General features: G+C 38.5%; 1 protein-coding gene across 2 annotated transcripts; it reads right to left on the bottom strand.

The window, feature by feature from the left end:
- Positions 1-169: 169 nt before the first annotated feature.
- Positions 170-27,723, bottom strand: znf330 (zinc finger protein 330). Of its 2 annotated transcripts, none has more exons than XM_077245926.1 (10): positions 27,409-27,723; positions 27,044-27,170; positions 18,880-18,899; positions 18,698-18,768; positions 18,172-18,248; positions 7,553-7,679; positions 7,337-7,441; positions 7,203-7,249; positions 7,006-7,123; positions 170-646 (listed from the first exon to the last, which is right to left on the bottom strand). In XM_077245926.1, exons 2-10 carry the CDS (start codon positions 27,161-27,163, stop codon positions 387-389), a joined length of 945 nt encoding a protein of 314 aa, XP_077102041.1. In that variant the 5' UTR covers positions 27,164-27,170; positions 27,409-27,723; the 3' UTR covers positions 170-386. The 2 variants fall into 2 exon arrangements, with proteins under 2 accessions (XP_077102041.1, XP_077102043.1); XM_077245928.1 differs by having other exon boundaries at positions 27,243-27,514.
- Positions 27,724-27,839: the final 116 nt, after the last annotated feature.

Here is a 27,839-nt window from a genome sequence, read left to right as displayed (position 1 = left end):
CTAACACTTGCACTGTTCCTGTACATCATTAAAATACAATTTCCTTTGAAATAACAAATAAATCTAGTGCAGGTGTACTCCTAAGAGCTGAGGAATTTAGTCTGGTCTGCATTATTGTTATATTTAAAAATGCATAAAAATCCCATTGAAAGAAATACACAAAAACAACTGACGTTTAAAAACATTTCTTCAGATATATTTGCAATTCAAAAACGTCAGAAATGGCACTACAATTATGCACACATATCAATGCAGTCTCCATTTCATTAGGCAGAAAGCCTTAATTAGTAAAAGGCCAAATATCTGACGCTTGTGTGTTTTGTTTCTTTTCTTTGAGGACTCCACGGCTCTGTCCATTTCTGAATTTCTGACTCATCTACAGCTTTTTATTGGGTCTTTCCACTCGCTCCCAAACTCAGATTTGAGATTGAATCCGCAACCTCAGGATTGTCTTCCTCTTCATCGTCATCATCTTCCTCCTCCTCTTCATCGTCATCATCATCATCATAGTCATCATCGTCTTCATTATCCTCCTCGTCTCGGTATCCCCCTCCAGATTCCAAATTTTTCCAGTATGAGCTGTATCCGGACGCACCATAATCGTCTTCATCTGTGCCAGTCTGCCTGCCAAATTTATGGGTTCGGGCTGCAAGAACATTGAACAAAAACATCTGGTTAATACCAGAGACTTAACTGCCACTCCAAACTATTACTAAGCGTTGTATAAGAGTAATATTTTTTCATATTAAAAAAACAGATTGAAAACTATGTTTTTATTTATATATATATATATATATATATATATATATAATTTTATTCTGATTAACCTTCATCCTTTCCTCGCACTTTATAACACATCTTTCCCTCGCGGGTCAAAATGACCCAAAGCTCTAAAATTATACTTAATTTTTTGTCCAGAAAGCTTATTTTTAGGTTTTTCTATGTGTACTCAAGCATTCCATTTATTCCTAAGGGGGTCATTGGTCATTCCTAATTGGATGTTACTTTTTTTTTTAATTTAAACCACAAAACTTGTCAAATCCATTACATTTTGTGTGTGTCTCTTTGTGGTTCAAGTGCGACCTAGGGTCTTGGACCCCTGTGATCAGGGTATCTGCACACTTTTTAAAGTCAAATTTAAGGCTTTTTAAGACCTTTTTAAGACCCGAAGAAATCCAAATTAATACCTTACATTAGGGGTGCGCAATATTGACAAACATATGTCTGGATATTTTCAAAGTTTTGTTGATAATAATTAGATGATATTTTACTGATTGTGTTTGTGTACTGGTATCATGGCTGGTTTAGCAAATCCACAAAGAATGAATGATAAATAAAAAAGTACGCTAAATTAGAATTTTAATTTTAATTTGGGAAACATTTAGGTATGCCATAGAAAATTTAAGACCTTTGATTAGTAAAAATAAGATTTTTTATGGCCTTAAATTTAAATCTAATTTAAGACTTTAAGGATCCGCGGGAACCCTGTGTGTGATGAACACTCAATTTAAAAAAAGAATTAGTATGCAACCCTACACCAGTGGTTTTCAAACTTTTTCAAGAGGGACCCTTTTTTTTTTTTTTTACGTGACCCATAGGCTTGTGCGCAGAAAAAAATCAGCTCAGCACTTTTTTTAACCACTTTTGATGATATGCACGTGCACTTGCTGATCCTTGACGCGATTGCAACGCAAAGTCGATTCTGAACTAATGTGATCAAGCTATAGGCCTACATACAGGAATTTTTTGTTTGCTGCATGCTTAAAAAATAGACAAAACATATTCCACAACGAACTCTTTAAATATAATATTCAGAAGAGAACAAGAAAAAGCCAAAACGAAATAATTTAAAGCGAAAGTAAAAGTAAGGGGCATTATGCTCACGTAACTCTCTCATTAGAATCAAAATGTTTCAACATTCGCGAATCGCGATATATTTGATGGTAAACTATTCTTTATTATAGGCTTTGTACAGTGCTTGAAGTGGGAAAAGAAAGGGGCCGGTACTCTCTTGCATTGGCAAATCATGACATTAGAGATTTCTACAGTGAAAAACAAAACTTATAACCAAACTTATTGTTATTTATTAACAACATAAATGTATTAAAACAAGTCATGCGTGTGTGCACGTGCGTGCGAAAACGGAACTCCAAGTCTGCAAGTCCAAAAATACATTTCGATTACTACATTTTATTTAATTAATAATAATAATAAATACTTTATTTTATATAGTGCCTTTAAAAGTTGCATCTCAAAGCACTTTACATAAAAATAATGAGGTTAAAAGACACACACTGCCCAGGCAGTAAACACTAAGCAAGCAATAAAAAAAATAAAAAAGCCAAAATAATCACATAAAAGCTACCCTAAAAAAGTAAGTTTTAAGGGACGATTTAAAAGCACAAAGGGATTCTGCATTCCTTATCTCAGAGGGCAGGGAATTCCACAATTTAGGAGCCAAAGAAGAAAAAGCCAGATCCCCCATAGTTTTTAGGCGTGTTGTTAAAAGACCAGCTTCAGAAGAGCGTAGAGCACGTGTAGGAGTGTATGGGATTAATAGTTCACACAAATATTGAGGAGCCAAATTATGCAAGGCCTAATCCGTCCTTCCAGAAAAACGCGGAGTTTGTTTGTGATTGTTGCGGGCAAAAATCCTTGATTATGCGGCCCGTTTGCTTTTAAAAATGCGATGGAATATGGTGATTATTTATGCAATTTTATGCGATGACCCATGCACTGGTCCTAGTCAGAACTCTAGCAGCTGAATTTTGTACCAACTGTAGTTTACGTATGGAAGCTTTAGAAACTCCAGCCACCAAAGCATTACAATAATCAATACGTGAAAAAACAAAAGTATTGATTAACTTTTCAGCCACAGAGAAAGTCAACATAGAACGCAATTTGGCAATGTTTCTGAGATGAAAAAATGATGCTTTGACTGTGTTACGGTCAAAGGTTAAATTGGCGACAAATTTCACCCCCAGATTTTTTAGTTTAGTTTGGAATCGCAAAGCAGAGCCATCCACACTTAAGGTTATGGACTCTGCTTTACGCAACTGATGAGGTGAACCAATAAGCATCAATTCAGTCTCGTCACTGTTTAGACAGAGAAAATTTTCAGACAACCATTTCTTAATCTCAGTAAAACATTGAGAAAGAAAAGACACAGGCATATTGACATCAGGTTTTGAATGTATATAGATCTGAGTGTCATCAGCGTAAAAGTGAAAATTAAGACCAAGTGTTCTTAAAAGTTGGCAAAATGGAAAAATGTAAATACTAAAAAGTAAAGGGCCCAAAACTGATCCCTGGGGAACACCAGATTGTATCACACCAACCTCAGAGCGGGTGATTAAAATAGAGTGATCTATAGTGTCAAAGGCGGCAATAAGATCAAGAAGAATCAGTATAGACAGACGGCCAGAATCAGAAGCCACCAGCACATCATTAGTAACTCTGACCAGCGCTGTCTCAGTGCTGTGGAGTTTACGAAATCCAGACTGAAATGGCTCAAAAAGATCATTAGAGGAAAGAAGTTGAGAACCCACTGTTTGTTCTAAAATTTTTGAGAGGAATGGAAGATTAGAGATGGGACGAAAATTATTCAGATTATCAAAGTCAATGTTGTTAGTTTTTGGTACAGGGGTGAGAGCAGCAATTTTAAGAGCTGTTGGCACAACACCAGTGCACAGAGTTATTGATAATTCTCAAAACAACAAGAGAGAGGGAATCAAAACATGATTTAAAAAGGCAAGATGGTATCGGATCAACTCTTGAAGATGAGGCTTTCAGTTTTGAAACCATATTACATAAGAGACTGGGAGTCATGAATTGCAAAGTTAGAGAAAGAGATACCAGAAAATTCAAGAATATTTGGGGAGGCAGCAAAAGTATGAGAGGTAACAATGTGGTTACGTATATTGTCAATTTTGGTGCTAAAAAACTCCAAAAACAAATTACAAAGGTGAGTTGAAGCAGGAACATTAGAGATGCTGTGATTTTTAAGCAGCATTGCTTAAATTGTGATTTTTTGATTGAGTTTAACAGTTGTTTAGGGTTTCTCTGATTACTGAATTATCTCAGAAAAATAAACCGATCTAGCTGAAACAATTTTAGCCCTATATTCGAGCAAGCTGTCTTTCCAGGCCTGGTGATGAACAGTTAAACCTGATGTGCGCCATCTACGCTCCATTTTGCGACACAAAGTCTTAATAGCACGTAGATCATCATTGTACCAAGGAGCGGAGCGTGCAAAAGAAACAGATCGGGATTTCAAGGGAGCCAGTGTGTCCAGGCCAGACAACAGCACAGAATTCAGCACAGAAACATTATCATCCAGATCCTCAGATAGAGAATAACAACATAAAAGAGAGTCAATAAGATCTGAAAAATCAGAGGGCTCAATAGATCTCCAATTGCGAAAATGAATGATACGATAAGCGGTAGTGTTCATGACAGGTAATTCCATATTAAAAAAGACAGCCCGGTGATCAGACAGACCCAAATTAGAGGTTGACAACTTAGACACAATTGAACCATTGGAAATCACAAGGTCTAAAGTATGGCCTTTGTCGTGCGTAGGACAGTCCACGAGTAGGTCTAATTCAAAGCACTCCAATATGGACAAAAAGTATTTTGTTATTGCAGAGTCTTTTATATCCATATGAATGTTGAAATCCCCCAGGAGAAGAATTCTTTCGAATCTGAGGAAGAGAAAAGACAACATATCTGATAATTCAGATAGAAAGTCTTTATTAGTCTTAGGAGGCCTGTAGACTGTAGCCACTGCAGTCGAAAGGTGTGCAGAAACACTCAAAACAAGACATTCAAATGAGTCAGATTTGGGAAAAGCCACAGGACACATGTTTAACTGTTGACTGTGCAACAGAATGATACCCCCACGTCTACCAGAGGAGCGTGGGAGATCAAATAATCCATAGCCAGCGGGAGTTAGTTCATTAAAAAGAAGACCGTCAGATTCTTTGTTGCCATGTTTCGGTTAAACAGAAAAGGTCCAGTTTTTGTTCTAAAATAATGTCAGATAGAATAACAGCTTTGTTGTTGACAGAGCGCGCGTTAAACAGTGCTGATTTCAACAGGCGCGGGGGAGTAACGTTAGATGAATCCAATGGAACGTCCTCACGCCTGAGTGCTGATAAATTATTGAAAGTAACCCCTGTAGGTCTAAACAGAAGTCTATGGGGTTTTCGCTGAAATCTCAGGTAAGCGACAGGTTTAGATGTTGAGCATAAAAAACTACGCCTTGAAGAGTGATGTATGTAACGCTTAGGTCGCAGTATTCCAACATGACTGCAGAGAGCACGTATATCATTCGCCGTATCTAAGCGTCCGTTCAGGTTCAACAACTGGCGAGCAGTGTACCTGATAGCCATTCGGGGAGGGTCCACACCAACAGCAACCTCACAGCGGTGTAAGTAGTGTACGTCCTGGGCCAGGCAGCAGAAGAGTAAATTCCAGTAAACAGCACTCAGAGATAAAAGCAGAAGTCCAACGTGCGAAGCATAATTCCACATCACGGTAGAAAAAGACACAGATAGTTTTCACCGGCTAAATTACTAAAAATAAGCGGGAGAGAGGAGCGGCAGCCAAACGCGCCAGCGTGCCCTTTCAACCGGAAGCCAAAAGATCTAAGATGTAGGAAGTCAAACTGACAGACCCACTCAGACCTAAATGCATTTATGGTGAGATTATTATATTTTCATGTCAATCTGTGTTTTGACCACGAACCATGAGCTGTCACTTTAATTCAGCGCGTGCAGCACAGCAAAAATAGACTCGGAACGATCACTGCACTGCTGTATAGGCACAGCACCAGGAGCGCATTGACGGACCGCATGCCCGTGCAGTGTGAAAGCTCGAACCTGTTAACATGGGTGCGGAAAAAATACGCACTGCATACGCACTGCAAACGAAGTATATCAACGGACGGGACACTGGCGCCTTTTCTGTCAGTGGTCGAGTACCGGCTACATGCGAGAAGTAGCTGTACGCAAGAAAAAGTGCAGGTACGCTTAAGAGTAAAATGTAGAAGTGCCGGTACTGCGTACCGGTGAGTACCGCCCCACTTCGAGCATTGGCTTTCTAGCAACTTCACTCACGTTGCAATATCGACAGGAAAAAATCTTCCTTTTCACATGCGCAAAAATGTGCATGGAAACATCACAGTTGAGCGGTGCTTACGCTGAATGGTGCGCATTGTAGCCTACTACTGCTATTTAAACAGAGCAGTGTGATTTTTATATTAGGTGGACTATTTTATTATTTTAAAAACACAACATTGTGCTTTTGTCAAACTGTAAAATCTTGTCAAACTTAACCTACAACTGTCACCCAACCCAAAATCACACACAGTTTAAAAGCAAACATATTTATAATTCAAATGAGAATAAAGTTAGTGTTGATTACAATTTTAAGGAAAACAAATATATTGATCTGAAATGTGTGTGTTGCTGCCAATGGAGCGAACGAGAGTGTGTTGCGGAAGCCGCGAGGAACGACGAGTGTTTGTGCTTTGCTGCCGATGGAGCGAACGTGTGTGTGTTGCGGATGGAGCGAACGAGTGCGTGTTTTGTGTATATATATTAATGAGAAGGGTGGGCCTGCTTATTCTGCATAATCCGGTCCCAAGCCGGTTCGCAGGACGAGAGGGCAACACGCATGTCAGGAGAAGCATTCAGTTTGTTTCGTCTTCATTTTGGTCAGGTGACATGTGGATTATTTATTTTGCATGAATTTGAATGTTTTTTTGTGTACCTTTTTTGTGTATAAAGCTATAATTATTAATATTATTAGAAAACGGAATTTATTTTTTTATTTAAATCAATGGCGACCGATTTTCTAATTCTCGCGACCCACCCGAGGGTCGCGACCCAGGGTTTGAAAACCACTGCCCTACACTATACTAATAACACGTCTCAATTTGAATGTCTCAAAATACAGTTAAAACAAAACCGACTAGAACAGTAGATGTTAGACGGCACTCACTGGACATGCTGAGATCTTTGGTCTCCTGAGTTTCATGTCCACACTTTGGGCACGGAGGAGCCTTGCCTTTCTCCTGCTTGAACACTTTGCTTCGAGCGTGATCGTCACAGAAACAAGCCTAGAACGACAGGATTTCAATTGTAATTTGTCCAAACAAAATATACATAGAAGCAAATCGGAGAGATGAGAATCCTAACCTTGCATCGGAGACAAGAGTGCTGTCCGAGACGATTACAAGATAAACCTGAAATTGGGACAAATATCATTAAAGGTTACAAACAGTCAGTTTGAAGAATTTAATAGTCATCAAACCACTGGAAAGGAGACGTACATTTATAAGTCTCTGCTTCCAAGACCTGGCAGCTCGCCTGGTGTTCAAACTGATCATCCTCGCACAGGAAATTGTCGCAAAAAGAGCAGCGGAAAATGCGGCCTCCTGTACGTCACACAAGCAAACAGGATATTATAGGTTTCTCCGACAACATTTAAGTGCTTTACAGTAGAGTGACTGTTTGTAGCGTACTGGACATGAACGCTTGCTCTTTACCGTGTTCCCAAACGCTGCGGTCGCATTCAATGCAGTCTGCATCACACAGAGGACAGGAGCAGGCGTGGGTGCTCAAGCACTTCTTTCCATGGCACACCCAGGCCTCACAGAAATCACAGATGGCTCCCTGATGCAAACAAACACCAACACATTAACAAGAAGACACACATTCACAATCAAAGACTCGTCTGTGATTTTAATGACCGTCTGTGTTCGCTCTGCCGGAGAGAGCAGTTATCATGTTCAGGTATTAACAGCTTACAATGATTCAAATGATCACAGAAGTACTGGATAAAAGTTTATAGTGGTGTCTACAGAAGCAATCAAAATAGAGTAAATCAGCTTTGTAGTCCATATGGAAGACCATGTGTCAAAATGATTGACTGTGACCTTTGACCTTGATTGTGACCAATGGCCGTATTTACATGACGCATTATAAATTAGCATTATAGTCTGCCATTGATACAGTGGCAAAAACAAGAAGAGAAGAGGAAAAAAGGGGGAAAAGACAGAGGTAATATATGAACAGTTTGTCTAATTGCAAAGTAGTAAGATACTATAATGTTTGCCAATTAATGTCAGTTATATTACCTTAAACTTTATGCAAACAGCTGTTCTGAGTTCTCCAGAGGCCACAGACAGTGTGATTTTGTCTGTTTTTTTTAGACGGATGTACTATCACTTTTATATTAATGTTATTACTATTCAGTTGGGCAGTTTTGGGGGGATATATGGATTTTTTTATTTTATCTGCCAAAATTAGCAATGAAATTTATATACAGGTTTATTTAAAATAGCAAAGTTTTATGTAAAATTCACATTAAAGATGATCTACATTTCTCAGTTTCATTCATGGTGAAAACATGAAACGTGCCATAGTTTACTGGAAGATTCCTGCCATAGGCTGGAAAACAAACACTTTTCCTAGTGCGCAGTGAATAGTTTGTGCATGAATGCTAGATGTAATGATCTTGCTATTTGTATTTAGGCTGTGCGACTTAGGTTGGGTTTTGTACAGCACATGCAGGGTGTGAGCAGGTGAGAAAAATAACCTTCTAATGATGAACTTAAGATGAACATTTAACAGATCATAATCATAAAGGGTCAATCACTATATACATACACACACACACATCAAAAGGTTGTGTGAAAAAAACTTTCTGGTATTATAAATGATTATAAGTGAAGTGATTATATATAATTATACTACAGGCTGTTGAATGCTTGATTCTGATTGGTTGACGAATATTCTGAGGTTTGCAATTATTTTCAGGGAAACGCACGGCTAAAGTAGTTCCAGGCAAGTCTTGACCGCATTACAGGTCATATCACTACGCCAAATGATTTCAGTTATTTCAAAGGTCTTTACAGCCTACAGAACTAAAACCCACAACGACACTGACTGAGCAAATAAATACAGTAAACAATAGGATACAGATTATTTCCTAGTTTTTTGCCACAAAATTTCATGTTACTATGTGTTATGCATTTTTTAGTTATTATGGAACAGCACATCTCTTTCTCGCACTCTCTCTCCCACTCAAACAAACGCACACACACACACATTACGGAAACACACTCGCGTGTTGTCAGCGCTGCTCTGACAATTTTATCAGTAAAATTCTTTAGCGATATGGAAAATACATGATGTTTCTCACTAGGCAGGTGCAGATAAACAGTTTCAAAATTAGTAGATGCTGGAGAGTCTAAGACTGGAAAACTAGTTGAGGAACGAAATTAACATATTGAACTCCCCCTCGTGCACTATCTAGACTATCCCTCATCCTAAACTACATTTCTCCCCCTCATTCTTCACCCTTGCAGAGATTACTCAAACTCACTCAAGAATCTAAATGGTTTAATGTGAATGAATATCATCGAGTTTGATACATGTTTAGTATTATTTGAAATGTCTCAGTGCGACTGGTACAAATGTCTCATTTCCAAATAAGTCAAACAAAAGCTAATAAGGTTTTTAAAGGGGTGGAAAAACACGATTTCACTTTTCTAACTTTAGCTAGTGCGAAATGTTGCTGTTTGAGCATAAACAACATCTGCAAAGTTACAGCGCTCAAAGTTCAAAGCAAAGGAAGATATTTGCTTTTAGAGAAATACATTTCTAAGGACTACAGCAAATGGCCAGTAGGGACTACAGGACATTCCTCCAGGGTTGCTGACATCACTAACCCCACTAAACCCCTCCTCCGAGAATACTAAATAAGGGGGGCGAGGCCATTTTTGCTTTGGAGAAGAGTTGTTGTGGTATGCTAGGCTGTTGTTGCCACAATGCCGTCGAAACGCTGTTATTTTCATCCGGATTGCAGGTCCACTTTTGTTCAGCCTTACTAGGGTCGTGGAAGTTAGGGATCAATGGTTAAAATTCATTTTTAACTCGGTCCCTCATAATTATTACCCAAATCTCGCTCTCTATGCTGCGCATTTTACGGAGGAAAGCTTCCACAATCTTCGCGAGCTCAATGCAGGATTCGCACATCGGCTTGTCCTGAAAGATGGAGCAGTTCCAACTTTAAGAACAGAAGCTGTTGTTTACGGGCCACAATCTGTAAGCGTGATTTATTTTTCGTCTTGTTTTCCTGTAATAGTTCGTATTGTTAATTGTACGTTGTAGCAAGGAAGTAAACAAATGACAACGCTGTTTGGCTCTGCAAACCGGTTTGTTAAATGCTCATTCATACTTAACGTTATCCGACAAACACCTAACGTTACAATTTTTTTTTTAATCTCAATAGCTAACTTGGAATTAGTGTAAATTATTCTTTGATTAGAGCGTTTATGTATTGTTTATCGCTTGTTTATCTACAGGCATGCTGAACATGGTTCTGTGTTTGATTTGGCTACTGTTACGTTAGTAAAGCCAATGTTTAGAGTTCGTTTTGGGTTAATAGTTCTGTCGACAGATATTTGGCTACAATCGTTCTAAAAATACAAAAGTAACGGTGCCCTTACAATTTTTTAAAAATGAAGCATGAACACGTTACAGTGCACCCCACAAACACAATCAAGCCTTCGAAAAAAATGTGTTTTACCACCCCTTTAAGAGTTTAGAGATAACATGCACACAAAAGAGGGTGGGATGGTTAAGCCCTCCTTGTTCTCATTAGGTGTTACCTCAGAATGCAAATATCCATTGTCTGTCTATATAATGGAATGCAGCAAGGGGCTCGGGGCTTTTTCTGTATCTCAGATCAGCCCGTGAGGTCGAGAGCCGAGCCTATCAGCCTCACGCATTTCTAATGTCGGGTAAACATTTCTCCTCTTTATTCCAGAGCATTTGATGTTTTGCATTGATTATCTTTGAATTAATTATGAAATTGGCATGATACATTTAGCTACCTGACATAATAAATTATTACATTTGATTATTCTAATTGACTTTGACATTATTTTCATTCAAGAGTTTAAAAGAACAGTAAAACATTCGCTCACACTTAATGATGCACAGATATCATTAAAACCTTTTCATTTATTGAGTCAGATGAAATAACGAGAAAATACATATGAACAAATGTATTGCATTTAACCAAAAATACTTTGACGCGAGTGAAGACCGTAACACGCAGAGACCTTCCGTGCTGGTCGGATGCCGGACTTTGGGCCGATCGAGCGCGGCCTTACAAGAGTTTTAAAGACAAAAACCTGCCAAACATCATCTAAACACTGTTTTGGAGTACAAGTAACTCCGCTGCGCGTCGTGGCCGCATTACCACCTCGGCTGTGCATTGTTTTTCTAATAATTCAACGTCGTCAATTATTCCTTACTTGTATACCACACTAAATAATAGCAATCATCTAACTAACATATTTTACTGAACACAGTGAACCAATTATAATAGTTTTAACTTAAAGCTGCAGTCTGTAGTTTTTCCTCTTTGTCGCCATCTCTGTTCGAAATCTGCAATTGCAGTTATTCGTGGAATGATCAACTTTACGTGGGTTGTGCCTCGGCTCGGCACAGCTCGGATGAATCCAATGTTTTGAGGAGAATGTGCGGCTGTCAGTCACAGCGCCGGTGTGGATACGGTCATTCGCAATCAGATTCTACTTTTTGGAAGTATGACCAACATAAGATTTTTCACCGGAAAATGTCATCTGAACAAGTAACATCTACTTTTGTTCTGACCAAATAAGGGAAAAAAGCATTGCAAATTATACTTTGTTCTCAAATTGTTAATGTTAACATCAGCATTGCATGACTACATTTAATGCCCTTCAGATATTTATCCTTGTTTTCGCATGGGTTGTTGCAGTCTCTTACTTTCTGTTGCCACTCCGAAGTCTTTTGCATTTTACAACGGGTGAATCTCCAGTTGTCACTGGTGATTGTCATCAAATTGATAAGTTTAATTATATCAAGTGCTGTGAGAAAAGGCTATAAATCTCCAGCTCCAACATCCTCACACGCAATATAGCCTACTAACCGAGACACCTTCTTTATGTGTGGAGATGTGACGTAATGACGCAAAGACATGCTTGAATTTCCCACACAAATCCACCAGCGCTGGAATTAAAAACACTATTACAAGCTTACCGTTTTGAATCGATCAAATAGGCAAAGCAAGCAGATAGTTTTGAACACTGGCTGGATATATACTTACTCAAATTTATTTTGGATAATTTTTAACCCAAAATAAGTTACGGACTACAGCTTTAACGAATATATAAAATAGGTCCATTACACCTCAGTCTGTGCGTCTCTCAACAGTGTTCGGCTCCAGCATCTATTAATTTTGAAACTGTTTATCTGCACCTCCCTAGTGAGAAACGTCATGTATTTTTGATATCGCTACACTATTTTATTCATGTAAATGCTTTTAAACCATTCGCTTTTGCGCTTGGCCCCGGTAATTGCTGCTTGCAGCTATATTTCATTATGGTGTTTTTAATTATAAAGGAAGAAAGACCACACGTAGTCTAAAACAGAGGATCAGTGAACATAAAAGCTCTATTAGACGTGCCGACCCTAACTACCCTTTGGCCTGTCACTTTACAGAGTGTGCTCATTCAGTCTCTTCTCTCCGCTTTCAGGGAATTGAGCAGATTAAATTACCTATAGGTGGCTATATCGATAAAGTGCTATGCCAAAGGGAACTTCACTGGATTCATACTTTGGGTGCCTTACATCCTAAAGGTTTAAATGTGGACTTCGACATGAGTGTCATGCTTTAGTCACAGCTGTACTGTTTTTATAAGTCTTGAATACTCTAGTTTATGAAGGTTTTTCTGATGTTCTTACATGCTTGCTGCATAAGTGCATGGAGACTGCATGTATGTATGGAGACTGCATGTATGTATGCATGTATGTATATATATGCGCTAGGGGTGGCACGGTACATGAAAAAACATCCGAACCGTTCGGTTCGCTTGTCTCGGTTCGGTGCGTGTGTGCGTCGCACGGTTCGACGCATGCGCAATGTAACCTCGTGCCTGTGACCTCAGACAGTGTGTTTACTTTTCGCGCGAAATAAGAGATGTGTGAACAATTATAGACATACACATTTAACGCTTGTTCGACTTGAACCGGCGCTGCACAGACCGATCGATGAATAACATCAAAGTACCGCGAGAGCAACGGCTCCGTATGCTTTTCAATCACTCTCGCGGTACTTTGATGTCATAAACCGATCGGTCTGTGCAGCGCCGGTTCAAGTCGAACAAGCCTATGTCAAAGTGGAGTATGGAGTGCTGCAGGTCTCGTCACGTATAGAAATGTCAAGTGGGAGATATAAGGAAGGCTAACCGGAGTTGGAGGATGCGCCAGCGTCGTATAGCTAAGTCCGGTGTGTGGGAACATTTTGGATTTCATGTTACCTATGATATTTAAATATATACAGTGACACTAAGTTTAGATACGGACTCCAGTCATATGTTTCCAAATACTGCACTTTAATTTCAAGTGAAAAAAATGTATCCTCACTCTCAGGGAATAGCAGCATTGTTGATACTGTTTTTTTACTCTTGCTGTATCAAAATGTCACCTAGCTTTCCTCAGAGATCTCAATAATGTGCTTAAAGTCAAGTCAAATTCAAGTCAAATTCAAGTCAAGTGTGTGCATGATTACATGATATACATTTTTTTTAATACTGTATCCTAAATTGTGGATAATTAAGCTACAGTATAGCCTATATCATATGGTGAAGTACATTTTTGGAGTGTTAAAGATTAAAAGAAAAAATAACAACAAGAACCATACAGAACCGAAAACCGTGACCCTAAACCGTGATACGAACCGAACCGTGGGTTTTGTGAACCGTGCCACCCCTTATATGCGCTTGTATTTTTGTATCATTTTTGTATGTGTATTTATGTTTGTTTCTTGTAGTGGGGATTTTCACCATGGGGAGTAAGTGTGTAAATTACCTAGATAACTCAGTTTATTGGGTAGGTTACAGTTAAACTACAACTCCCAACATTGGACTACAACTTCCCTACCTGGCCTTTAAAGGTGTTGGTAATCACTGTTGATTGTCCTGATGTGTTTGAACACAGTTAAATTGATTGTTACATTTATTGTCTGTATGCCCTGAGGATGGTCATTTGACCGAAAGCTTTGTGATTAAATTTGCTTAAAGGATTTAAGTGTCCGGACAGTTTATTTATGTTTTGAGATCTTGAGTCTTGTCTGTCTGGCACCTTGATGATTGTGAGTGCGTTGTAACTCCTTCAAAACATTTGGAGCCTAATATATAATAATACTTATAGCTTTCAGTTGTAATGACAGAATCACTGTAATGTTGGATACCTATAATTAATGTTCAAAATTGTGTGTGTGTGTGTGTGTGGGGGGGGGGGGGGGGGGGGGGGGCATTTTTATCCAGACATCAATGGCTTATTGATCATAGGTGTTATCAATCATTTAGTTGTTGTTGCTAGTTTGAGTTGAGAAATACACATTTCAGCATTATCACTAATCTGTGTGTGCATTTTCCTTGAGAACCAGAACCTTGCTTGGCTCATGAAACCATTTGTTTCGCATATAGCAATTGCAACATTGACCTCAAAAAACCTCGTAGCCACTTTCAAGAAACTGCTGAAGATGCATGTTTTTCGGCAGCACTTGATCCAGTAATACTAACACTTTCTCTTCGATTCGATTTTTATTTATTTAAAAAAAAAACTTAACATCAAAATAATTGCAAACAGTCTGTAGTATAATTATATATAATCATTTCACTTATTATCATTTAAAAGAACAGGTTGTCTTTTTACTCAACCGTTTGAAGTGTGTGTGTGTGTGTGCGCGTGTGTATACACTATAGTGATTGACCCTTATGATTATGGTCTTTTTTTTCCCCGTTAAATTCATCATTAGAAGCATCTCTTTCAGCGAGACCATAAAAGGCTGAGCTGGAATGCGGTAGGCGGGCTGATGCCTGCATGTGCACAAACTCAACCTGATATCAGAGTTCAAACGCGACTCTGGGGAACACATATGTGCCGTCTAAATTTTCAAAACGGATCAAGTCATATTATCCCCACCCAAGATCATAGGTTAACATAGGCAATCCAAAATATGCATGGGTCATACGACATATTCATCCCCGGAAAGAATTGTGATCTCTGTTTGAAACAATAATATCATGATTCTCAATTTTTCCAGAATCGTGCAGGTCTAGTCCTGATCTTCAGGAATGAATGTTCTCAGTTTTACATGAAAGAGCTCAAATCAAATGCCTGTGTCTTCAGATTCTTGCATTGATTTTCTAATGATGCATACGTTCACACAATGGCAAAAGGCTTTCTTCTGAAATGACAAGAAAAGCTGGCAGAGAGTTGAAATGCTGAAATTGTTGAAATGCTATATTCAGTAATGCCAGTACTTCCAAAAAAGTATTTGGAAAATTGAAGAAGGTTTTAAGAATAAATAATTTCACAATTTTTAAATAATAATTTAATAAATAATTTCACTGTAGAAGACAACAAAATCATTTAAAAAAAAAGATGCCTTTTTTTTCTCCGAAATAACTTTGAGCCATTTGTGCACTAACTTCTAATAACTGGTAAAAAAAAGTTTTGATTGTAAATGAAACTGTAGGTGCGTCTCAATCAGCTCCCTATGCCGTGAATCAGTATATAGTGTACACAAACGGGTAAAGATAGTGAGGTAGGTCCCTGACTCACTACACGCTGGGACACTGATTATGATGATAATACTTTGTTACATATACCTGCAACATTTCAGCCGTAAATTAATTAGATCTAGTTTAGTCATGAAACTCAAAAGGGCGCAGGCTGATAGGTCTTTTACATGCAATCTGCAAGCAATCACATCATTGTTTGTTGTCAGCTAATCGTGCAGCACGCTAACATAGCTCCTCTGAACTCCTCCACCTCCCAAGCTCCACCTGCCTAGAACTGCTATGGGATTTATGCATGTATATGTATGCAGCATAGCTTACATGCTCACAGCAGAGTGTCTGTGTATCTATTAGCAGTAGCAAGTCCATACTTGCAATAATTGACAGCGGCAGATTAAGTTAACATTGCCATATTCAATAACATGCTAAAACTATTCTGAGTTGTCATGATTGAAATAAATGTTAACTAGATTATGTTCAATACTTGTCTGGAGATGAACGTTTATGATGAAATACAGGTCCTTCTCAAAAAATTTGCATATTGTGATAAAGTTCATTATTTTCCATAATGTAATGATAAAAATTAAACTTTCATATATTTTAGGTTCATTGCACACCAACTGAAATATTTCAGGTCTTTTATTGTTTTAATACTGATGATTTTGGCATACAGCTCGTGAAAACCCAAAATTCCTATCTAAAAAAATTAGCATATCATGAAAAGGGTCTCTAAACGAGCTATTAACCTAATCATCTGAATCAACTAATTAACTCTAAACACCTGCAAAAGATTCCTGAGGCTTTTAAAAACTCCCAGCCTGTTCCATTACTCAAAACCGCAATCATGGGTAAGACTGCCGACCTGACTGCTGTCCAGAAGGCCATCATTGACACCCTCAAGCAAGAGGGTAAGACACAAAGAAATTTCTGAACAAATAGGCTGTTCCCAGAGCGCTGTATCAAGGCACCTCAGTGGGAAGTCTGTGGGAAGGAAATGTGTGGCAAAAAACGCTGCACAACGAGAAGAGGTGACTGGACCCTGAGGAAGATTGTGGAGAAAAAACGATTCCAGACCTTGGGGGACCTGCGGAAGCAGTGAACTGAGTCTGGAGTAGAAACATCCAGAGCCACCGGCGTGTGCAGGAAATGGGCTACAGGTTCCACATTCCCCAGGTCAAGCCACTTTTGAACCAGAAACAGCGGCAGAAGCGCCTGACCTGGGCTACAGAGAAGCAGCACTGGACTGTTGCTCAGTTTTGCATGTCATTCGGAAATCAATGTGCCAGAGTCTGGAGGAAGACTGGGGAGAAGGAAATGCCAAAATGCCTGAAGTCCAGTGTCAAGTACCCACAGTCAGTGATGGTCTGGGGTGCCATGTCAGCTGCTGGTGTTGGTCCACTGTGTTTTATCAAGGGCAGGATCAATGCAGCTAGCTATCAGGAGATTTTGGAGCACTTCATGCTTCCATCTGCTAAAAAGCTTTATGGAGATGAAGATTACATTTTTCAGCACAACCTGGCACCTGCTCACAGTGCCAAAACCACTGGTAAATGGTTTACTGACCATGGTATTACTGTGCTCAATTGGCCTGCCAACTCTCCTGACCTGAACCCCATAGAGAATCTGTGGGATATTGTGAAGAGAAAGTTGAGAGACGCAAGACCCAACACTCTGGATGAGCTTAAGGCCGCTATCGAAGCATCCTGGGCCTCCATAACACCTCAGCAGTGCCACAGGCTGATTGCCTCCATGCCACGCCGCATTGAAGCAGTCATTTCTGCAAAAGGATTCCCGACCAAGTATTGAGTGCATAACTGAACATAATTATTTGGAGGTTGACTTTTTTTGTATTAAAAACACTTCTTTTATTGGTCGGATGACATATGCTAATTTTTTGAGATGGGAATTTTGTGTTTTCATGAGCTGTATGCCAAAATCATCAGTATTAAAACAATAAAAGACCTGAAATATTTCAGTTGGTGTGCAATGAATCTAAAATATATGAAAGTTTAATTTTAATCATTATATTATGGAAAATAATGAACTTTATCACAATATGCTAATTTTTTGAGAAAGACCTGTATAATTAAATAACGTTTTGTTTTTTAAAAACATCTATCGCGTGTTTTCGAACATCCATTAAGGGAACATAATGAGCATCGATGACCTCTGGGAAAGAATTTGCGATTGAGACCGCCTTTAAAATGGCCGACTCGCAGGTCAGTGCCCTGACTGTTAAATTTAGTGACTACTCTCACAAAGCATAATGTGTGATGACAAACCCAAATCTTATGCTTCATTGTAAATGAATAATCATTCCCCCAAAAATGTAACAGAAATCAATTTAAATCACATCTAAATGTGCCCTTGTCATGCATAACACCTGGAGAAAGCTATTGGTTAGCGTTCCAATGCATCTCAGTGACGGTTGCTTGGATTCCTGTCCAAAATCAGCCATTTCTAGCGTAATGGGTGTAAAATGTGAAATCTGTGAGGATGTTTAAGGGGATGTTCACACTTACCACCATGCCCATTCCAGTGCTGTGAACGCCAGGATGTTTTATGACACAGTCTGAAGACTTCATACATTTTGTTTTGCCTTTAAAAAAAAGAAACATACAATAGAAAATTGTAATTTCAAATAGATGTACTGATTCTTTTTGTGTAACGCACTATTCATGATTTATCTCAAGCTGTAACAAAATGACAGCCACAGTTAAAACATTTTTGTAGGATATCCTGCCTTTTTGGGAAACTTATGGGGAATTTCTCATTTCCCCTGACATTTACTTGTAATGCTGATATGTGTTTTTTTCTCACGTCTGAAAAGCAGCCGCGTTTTGATCACAGGCTGCAGATTTTATTGCGTTCTTGTCATTTATTTTCTGTCGGGAAAAAAAAGAGTCTTTTCCTTTTCTTTTTCCACATTACCGCACCATGTTTGAGAAAAAACAGGAGAGGCGGCAACTGAGCAACATTTGCCAGGAAAATGAGGGTCACTTATCATGAGGGTGTTTTGGGGATTCCAAAGGAGGAAGTCCATCTTACCACACTGTGCACAAGTGGGAAGTTTCTGCACTGAAGAGCAGAAATAGCAGAAGGCTCTGTTCTTTTGTCGCCTGGCAAACAGAAAAGAATATATGTAAGGTTTATCAGTTCATAAGGTTTACATGTGAAAGCTAAAGTTACAATTCTGACTCTAAGCAGAAATCACAAATAAGTCACATTACCTTTGACACTTGTCACACTCCTAAAAAGACAAAATGAGAAAAGAGTTAGGTCAGTGCATTAATGTATCAACTGAAAAAGCAACTTGCAGCAAAATTGAAACATGTTGAAAACAGCCTCAACAATGGTCAAAAATGCCAAAATATTCCTGTAGGTTACAACCGAGTTTTGACAGAAATCCCCAAAGGACCCTAATGTTATTTACTGATAGTTAGGGCTCATGAAACCTGTCTATAACATGTCTGGGTCATCTCACAAAAGAAAAAAAATATTAGCATAAAAAATACTTATAGGTTTAAAAAAGTCTATTTTAATACCTATAAGACTTTTTTTTACATCAAGATATTGTTATCACAATGAAGCATCTTTTCCTTCCAATTCTCATAGCAATGGAAAAAAAATCGTATTCGCATTACTGTAATGTGATGAAAAAATATTCGAGTACAGTGGAATTGGTTCGTACTGCATTTAAAATCGGAATGAAACAGAAGTTGCAATAATTTTTAAGGGTTAGTTCACCCAAAAATGAAAATTCTGTCAGTATTTAATCACCCTCATGTTGTTCCAACCCCGTAAGACCTTCGTTCATCTTCGGAACACGAATTAAGATATTTTTGATGAAATCTGAGAGCTGGATCACTCCTCCATAGGCTTCTTCAGGGATTGACACTTGTTCCCCGAAAAGTTATTAAAGACATGGTTAAAATAGTCCAAGTGACTACAGTGGCTTCCCTCTCTGTGGGCCTTGAGTCAGTTCACTAGTATAATAGCGTACGCTTCTGTTGTTGTACGTCTCACCCACATGACCAGCGTCGGCCAATAGTGGGCCTACGTGTGACGTAGCTCTACGCAATCACACTACGTTAACTGACCCGAGGCCCACAGAGAGGGAATTAATAGTTGAAATAAAGTCTTTATTTTTGTATTCTCGTCGCTTGATAAACTTAAGATTGAGCCACTGTAGTCACTTGGACTATTTTAACGATGTCTTTAATAACTTTCTCGGGGCTGGTAGGGCTGCACAATTAATCGAATTTCTAATTGCGATTACGATTACGGATGCCACAATTACGTAATCGTTCAAAGCCGCGATTACAAGAGAGAAAATCCACTCTGCGTGTGTTTAGAGCATAATTATGTTATGAGAGGCGAATCACGACTACTTCAGAAAACCCAGCACAATATGCCATACCAGGCAGTGACGTAAGTGTACGCTGAAATAAAAAGTCTTTCACCTCAGAAAAACATACTTTACTCTCCTGTCCCGTTATACTGTGCTCGTAGCACGCACTCTTCAATTGCACGCGCAAATGCGGCAGCGCACGCTGTGTATCGCTTCACTGTATTAAGTGCAAAAGAAACTACGAGCAACGTCGTTACAATGTAAAGTAGTAAGTCACGGAACAAAAGTAAAATACCAATAAATCACGTGTTAGCTGAGAAGGATTTGCATGCAGGTATGATTTTCATTCTATTCACCAGGAGCTGTTTCATTAACAGTTCTTGTTAGTATTGTGTATTCACCATGGTAACTGTTGTTTCCATAACCCCAAAATGCCACTTTATTTTCACTTTGTGTTATTTTTTTTATATTTTTTTTAAATGACTGTGATGGCTCATATCAACATTGTATTTACAAAAAACTAGCTTGGGACTGCTATTTATTTGCTTTAGCACAGTCCTAATGTTTATCTAGTAGTCTTTACTACAAGTCATTCTTACAATTTATGTGTATGTTAAGTAAAGGGGAACAGTACTTGTGTGTGTTAACTAGGGATGCTAACTGATGACCGTTTGACCGATGGTTGACCGTCTCAACGTTAACCGATCAAAGTTGTCGGTTAAAAAAAAAAGTGATCTCTAAATTAGGCTATTATAGACAGTGGACTAAACGCTACTACAGTTAGCCATCTTAATCGAAGAAATATTTTTGTGTGAAGTGAACAAATCCCTCACACTCAATTTTTCATAACTCGCCTGTTTGTACTTAATAAACCAATAAAAACATTTGGCGCGAGGTCACAGCGTTTGGGTTCGCGCGCTCACAAGGTTTGCGAAAAGTAAAGGCTACAGGCTAACACACTGGAGGTCAGAGCCAGGGCAGACGACAGGATGAAGCGTGCAAAGAAACGAACGTTAGTGTGTGGGACCATTTCACCAAAAAGAATGACACAGTAAGTTGCAACTTGTGCAATACAGTGCTTAAATACAGTAGTAATACTGTAGAAATACATTACATCTACATTTCAGTGGTAACAGATAAGGTGATGATGATCATCTTTCTTTATTATTGTTAGCACTAACGTTACCTCAAACTAAGCGGAGTCTCTTCGGAGCTGTCATTTTCTTAAATGAGACGCTGCAATGTTTCAAATGAGCTTCTAACGCTAGACAAACGCCTTTATTTTCAACGCGATCACCTTGTACCCAAACCATTTTCGAAACTAAGGAGCCATTTGTCCTCCGATTACATACAAGCTCCTCGGCCCCGCGTTTGCGGGACTCATGTTTCGCGCTATAGGGGATTTTAAAAAAGTGACGTGAGTGGAAGCGCGGTGCCGGGGCAGTGTGTGTGTGTGTGTGTGTGTGTGTGTGTGTGTGTGTGTGTGAGAGTGAGCGGGAGGCAAAGAGAGATGCGACAGTTGCGTTAATTGCAGGCGCGGCTCGAAATGGCTGTTATTTCAAATAGCGTGGCATATTTTAAACTAATCGGTTAACCGGTTTCAACCAGCTAATGAGGCTCGGTGGTCGGTCAAGAAAATTTTTAGTTTTCGCCATCCCTAGTGTTAACAATTTTTGTGTAAACATGTATTATAATACGCCTATATATATTCAATGTAAATTGTGATAATCGTAATTAATAATCGCAATAACAATTTCAAGGGAATAATTGGCAATTATGATTTTTGTCATAATCGTGCAGCTCTAGGGGCTGGCAAGTTTCAATCCCTGAAGACGCCTATGGACCAGTATGGAGGAGTGATCCAGCTCTCAGATTTCATCAAAAATATCTTAATTCGTGTTCCGAAGATGAACGAAGGTCTTATGGGGTTGGGACAACATGAGGGTGAGTAAATACTGACAGAATTTAAATTTTTGGGTGAACTAACCCTTTAAGGGCTTTTAACACTGAACGCGTTAAAGCGATGCACATGTACAACACTAGGACGCTCTTGAACCGAAACAATAGATCCCCATGGAGCCGTTCACACCGGGCGCGATCAATTGTGCCGCGAAAAAGAGTTTTTTTTTGTCTGTTTTTCCCTCGTCTAATTAGATTTAAGCCTTAGATCACGTGTCCGGAGCCACTGCTGTTGCACAACAGGGAGAGATTAATGGCAGTGTAAAAACACCAAAGAAAAGTATTCCAGATGAGAGAAGAAAATGGGTGTGAAGTTCTTGTTATCATTGGTTTCTGAAAACAGATTTATTCTCACATCTTTTTATGCAGAATATAATTTATATTAATTTCCACTGAATTATGTGATCTGAAGAGTGTGAGACAGCATAAAGAACACATATGCACCCGTGTTATGAGTTAAAGAGCATTTATTCAATCTAGATCTGTCAATCATATTCCAGGATCATAACTGCTGCCCTTCCAGATGCCAAATAAACATATGATTACGACAATATATGTTTTGTATGTTTTTCATGTGGCTCAGGGTTAGGGACGCTCCGATCGATCGGCCGGAGATCGGTATCGGCCGATATTCACATTTTATGACTCGATCGGTACTCACTAAACATAGCCGATCTCACAAACCGATCACAATTTGATTACGTCAAAACGTGAGAAGGTACATGATGCGTGGGGACTTAAATGATTTGGCAGTCATGTCATCGCCAGTGTGGAATTACTATGTGTCGAGAAACAATGAAAAAAATTAGCTATTTGCCATGTATGTTTGAAAGGAATCTCACGTGGAGCAGCATTGTCCTCCAGAGAGATCGCCTTTCTGAAGAGTATGCTTAGCTCGCTCAGTCCACACAGCGCCGCTCGCTCAGAACGGAGATATGTGAAATAAATTGGGCTGCCCGTGCACGACTTAAGTTTTTTTCTAGTTGACTAGTAGTAGTTCATTTAAGCCATTAGTCTAATCGCATATTTATATTAATTTAATTACTGAAATATATACTAAACCATAATGAGCGTTATCGTAATATTGCATATTCCGCATATCAAGCGCATGCATAAAGCTTGCCACAAAGAACCGGCAAAAGTAATGTTTAAGCAGCATTATACATTTGAATTGTTTATTAATAAACTAGTGTTTTCTGGCTGCAAAGATACAGGTGGCGATGTTGACGCAATCTTCCGCGCTTAGAGAGAAATGCACACTTCATACGGATTAGCCTACATAAGCAGAGAGTAGCCCATTTCTTATCGATTTGAATGTTTTTTTTAAAGCATTTCAAGCTTTCTATACGTTCTCAGGTCAGTGAGGCAAGTCATTTATACGCTGAGTTTCGGTTCATTTATGAGACGTGCTCCAGTTCACGCGCGGGCGCCTCCGTATCCTATATTGTCTGCTATATTTCGCTTCTTATTTATTAAATCCAGCCAATTGGTTGATGAAACATTGATTAAAATTAAGATACAATTTTTACAAAACGAAATTCACTTTAAAGAATGGCTTTCTACAAAACAAAACTTAATTAAGTGGTCAAAATCATGTCTGACCCTCTCCAATATATATTGTCTCCTGATATATTGGGCATCTTTTGATCCTATCTTACCCATCTCATGCGGTTCCTTTTTCATATAATCAACATAGATGAAATTTAAAAAAGAACATTATATAAAACAAATATGAAATATTTATGTTTTTAAGTTATATTTAAATGTCAGAGCACTCCGCTTTTCTCGTGTGTGGCCTATACATGCATGTGTGCGTGCATAACGGGGAGGGGTGCGATTTTGGAATAATAGCCAGCTATTATCTTCAAATTTTATTTTTGCTTGAAATGCCCGTCCCTTCTAATGAGTAGCATCAAACTACTCCAATTTGTTCTTTTAGGAGTTTAAATTACAGTGTTTCCCCTAGGATTCTTTTTTGGGGGGGGGGGGGGGGGGTGTACTGCTAGTGTTGCGGAGCGGGCGTGTTACGGATACGTGGTGTAATTTTTTTGCAATCAAAAAGCATGTCTAATTAATTGAAATCATGTATTATGAATCATTAAACAATACTTTTTTTTAAAATATATGAAAAAAAATGTCACACTAATTAATTCTGCGCTAATTCACACTAACACTAATTCTGTGTTGTGTTTTTTCTGGTAATAAAATGAAGACATAAAACAAAAATTGTATCATTTATCATCAATTTTAATCATGTGAAATTAAATAAACTTTTTGTCAAATAACTTGCTGCACAATGAGCTTTACTGTTAAAATTAAAACATGGATTATTCCTTAAAAATTTCAGTTTTGATGATAATTTATTTGGATTAGTGTTAGTGTATTATTACATTGGGACATATCTAAATTCTAATGTACAACAGTAATATATTTCTGTCAAGTTAAACCGAACTTTAATTTTGACGGGTTGCCGTGAAGACCTTTTGAGTTTCTGTGTGTTTATGTCATGATGATAGTTGTTCTCAAATGAAGCGGTTAAATGATCACGAAGTAGGGTTGGGAACATACTGTCTATGGTTGGGAATCGTAAGAAATGTTTCGGTTCCGATTCCGGTTCCGCCAAACGATTCCGGTTCCGGTTCCCATTCAATAAAAATTATTAAAACTAATACAAATAGTAGTACGGGGAAAATACACAATCCTTTTTGTGTTTTATTTCTGATAGGCCCTACTTGTCAAATGAGTTTAACAGACTGGCAATGTCAACAAATGCAACATATTATTTAGCAATATTTTTTTCTGAAGGAAAATAAAAAATGTTGCATTCTCAAGGATAATTTGGGACCTCTCCTATATCTTATTGTATATCCAGCAGTGGAATACCCTCTCAGAAGGGGTAGAATATGCTTGAACACACATGTAAGATCCAGACAGGTGAAACATAATATTTTTTAAATCGGTTTGAATGATTGATTTCTGTGAAACTTCACTTGTTTCCTTACTGGATTAAAGTGCTCTAGCAGTTAATAAACAGAAATGCATGCGTCTTGCGGAAGAACATTGTAGCCGGAGCTACTTCTCTATGTTTATGTCAATGACGCGAGTGAGTCACGCAGGCACTGGGCTACTCCGCAGCAGTGCCGAACCGACCAGTGTAAAGTAGTCTGAGTCTAAACGCTTATTACAGCCTTACCGTAGTGATTCAGGATAAGACAAAAACACGTTTTGAAAAAAGGCATTCATGATGTAATCGCTCATTATATACATTTTGTAAATTCTGAAGCGAATTTTCGTTATTTGAAGCGACTTTCAAAAGGTGATTAACTGTTTTAACATCAGTGTTTATTCTCGAACTATAAACTTTTATCTCAGTACTTCTGTGATCATTTGAATATTTTTAACACAGAAATATCGATACTGTGTTGTTGAAAAGACAGAAAGTAAAGCTAACGTTAGATGTTTCATGTCAGCGACAGCGCAAACAGATTTGAATGTCCCGGTGTGAAGTTTTTGTCATTTAGGAATAAGATCGCATGGGTGTTTGAATCGAGATCGTTTAAAGATTAATGGTGCAGCTCTACTGTCTTATTCTCTCTCTCTGCGTTGATATCTGACGCAATTTTTTTTAACTTGTTATACGAATAGCGCGAGGGACAGTGCATTCATTACAATTTTAATATTTATGTGGTGAGACGTCGCTATTAAAGGATAAGCTCCCAGCACTTCGTCCACACATCGCATCAGAACCAAAAACACTACCGGTTCTGCATAATAACCGGTTCTCGGTTCCCAACCCTATTACGAAGTGACTTTCAGAGTGGATCTAGAGCCTGGAGAGGAAGTTCATGCGTTTGTGTCTTCATATAGGCCAAAAAATAGCGCAAGCGTCACACGTGCTTCAGTGTGTGTGTGTGTGTGTGTGTGTGTGTGTGTGTGTGGTAAATGAAACTGCGCGTCGGCGGCACCATTCATTCACACAGAACATGCAGGATTCGTATTTAAATAGTCTTTGTGTTTTAATATTCACACACACTAGTCTACATCGCGATTTGATTTCAAGTGTACTGAACTGCTTTCTATTTTTTCCTCAAATTTACAAATTCCGTGAAATTCCGCGTTATACACTAAATTCCTTTTTTATGACTGGATTTCGTCAGCATTTTAGGGGGGGCGGGGGGTCGTTTTGGGGGGGCGGGGCGCCCCCCCAAAACAATGGTAGGGGAAACACTGAATTATTTATTTAATTTTTGTCCTGCTCAGACTTTTATTGGACAAGGTTTAAGTTACATCAGACTTCTCTATTTTAGGTGATTAAATGTTTGTTGTCCTCCAAAGTTTACTATTGGACAATGTTTAATTTAACCTTGTGGGCTGCATCAGACTGCTCCATTTTGTTTGTATTTATCTTTGTCTTATATTAAGTATATTAAGCATCGGTATCGTGATCGGAATCGGCCGAACACCATGACAAGAAATCGGCTATCGGTATCGGCTGCAAAAATCCTGATCGGAGCATCCCTACTCAGGGTATTTCTATAACAATAAAGGATGTTTACATGAGAAATGCTAAGTAGGTGTAGTGAATTCAGTCCATTATAAAACACTACAAATAATGCATGTCCGTCCATTAGGTAGGGTGGGACTTGAATTTGTCAGTGGGGAATTGATTGGATGGTTGTGGTTTGCTATTTGTGGATCTTATGTGAGTGACAGGTTGCTTCGCCCTCACGGCACAAGTACTGTCAATTTGTATTTCATGGTGACTTTAATTTATGCCAATTTAAATAAAATAGAAAACAACATTATAACATTATTCTTACCAAGAAACATGTTTTTTTTTTTTAAATACAACATTAATGAGAATTTGTATGGGAGGGTGTGCTTGATAATTATGTAAATAAGGATCTTAAATATGCTAGATTTCACTTTCTATTGGAAAACACACAGTCAAATTTAAACGTAACGTTAAATGTTTTACGTTTTTTAAAAAAGAGAATGAGAACTGGAATTATTTGTAAGCTTTTTTTTAAATATTTTCATAAAAGTATTTCGTCAACGCAGTATGAGATCATGATGACTCTCACCATGGTTCCATTACATGGATGTTTGGCCACATCAACAGCCTCTCTATTGGCCCGACTCTGTTTCTCTCGCTCCTTTCGGCTCTCGGCCTTCTTACGGGCACCAGTCTTCTTTTTGGGCATCTTTTACCTCCAATATCAAAGACAGAATGCAAATATGACACATTAATTTGAAACAAGATGAAACATATTGCTATATTACCTGTTGATTCCGCACTGCTGATTTCCACTGAACTTACATGAGGGACCTCATCCAATTATCTTAACATCTCAACATTTATTCAAACATGTCAGCTTAACAGTCACTTTCACATTTTTATTTACAGGTCAACGTAAATGCCATCCATCCTTTCGTATGAAAAACTTACAGAAGTAAAGGTTTAATCACGTTGAAAACAGGGAAACAGGCAGATGATCACTGCTGATCCCGGTGCGTGTGTAACAGTAAATCCGCCGGCAGGAAACTTTTGCGCTGTTATCAGTTCCACAAACATTTACTAGCAGATGTCTTTTGCGCGGCGCGAGTTGTTTAGATTGTAATCTAATATAGTTATATCCTATTAAAATATGTATATGTATATATATATTAAACCCCATAATTTCTATTTATTTAGAAGAATTACAGGAGATGCAGTCCCGCTCCATCACAGTGGAGGGCAACGAGTCTATGCACTGTCCGTAACAAAGCGGTTGCCAGATACTCTACCAAATCGCTTCTGGATTATTTCTTCTTCTTGTTGCTATGTTACGGTGGTTGGCATCCAGTTTATTGGTGCATTTCCGCCACCTTCTGCTCCAG

Source organism: Siphateles boraxobius, unplaced genomic scaffold (genome assembly GCF_051911475.1).
Source record: "Siphateles boraxobius isolate OS27281-9 unplaced genomic scaffold, OSU_SipBor_1 29, whole genome shotgun sequence".
Lineage (NCBI taxonomy): Eukaryota > Metazoa > Chordata > Actinopteri > Cypriniformes > Leuciscidae > Siphateles > Siphateles boraxobius.
The sequence above is the reverse complement of the archived record's forward strand: the minus strand, read 5'-3'. Positions and strand labels throughout refer to the sequence as shown.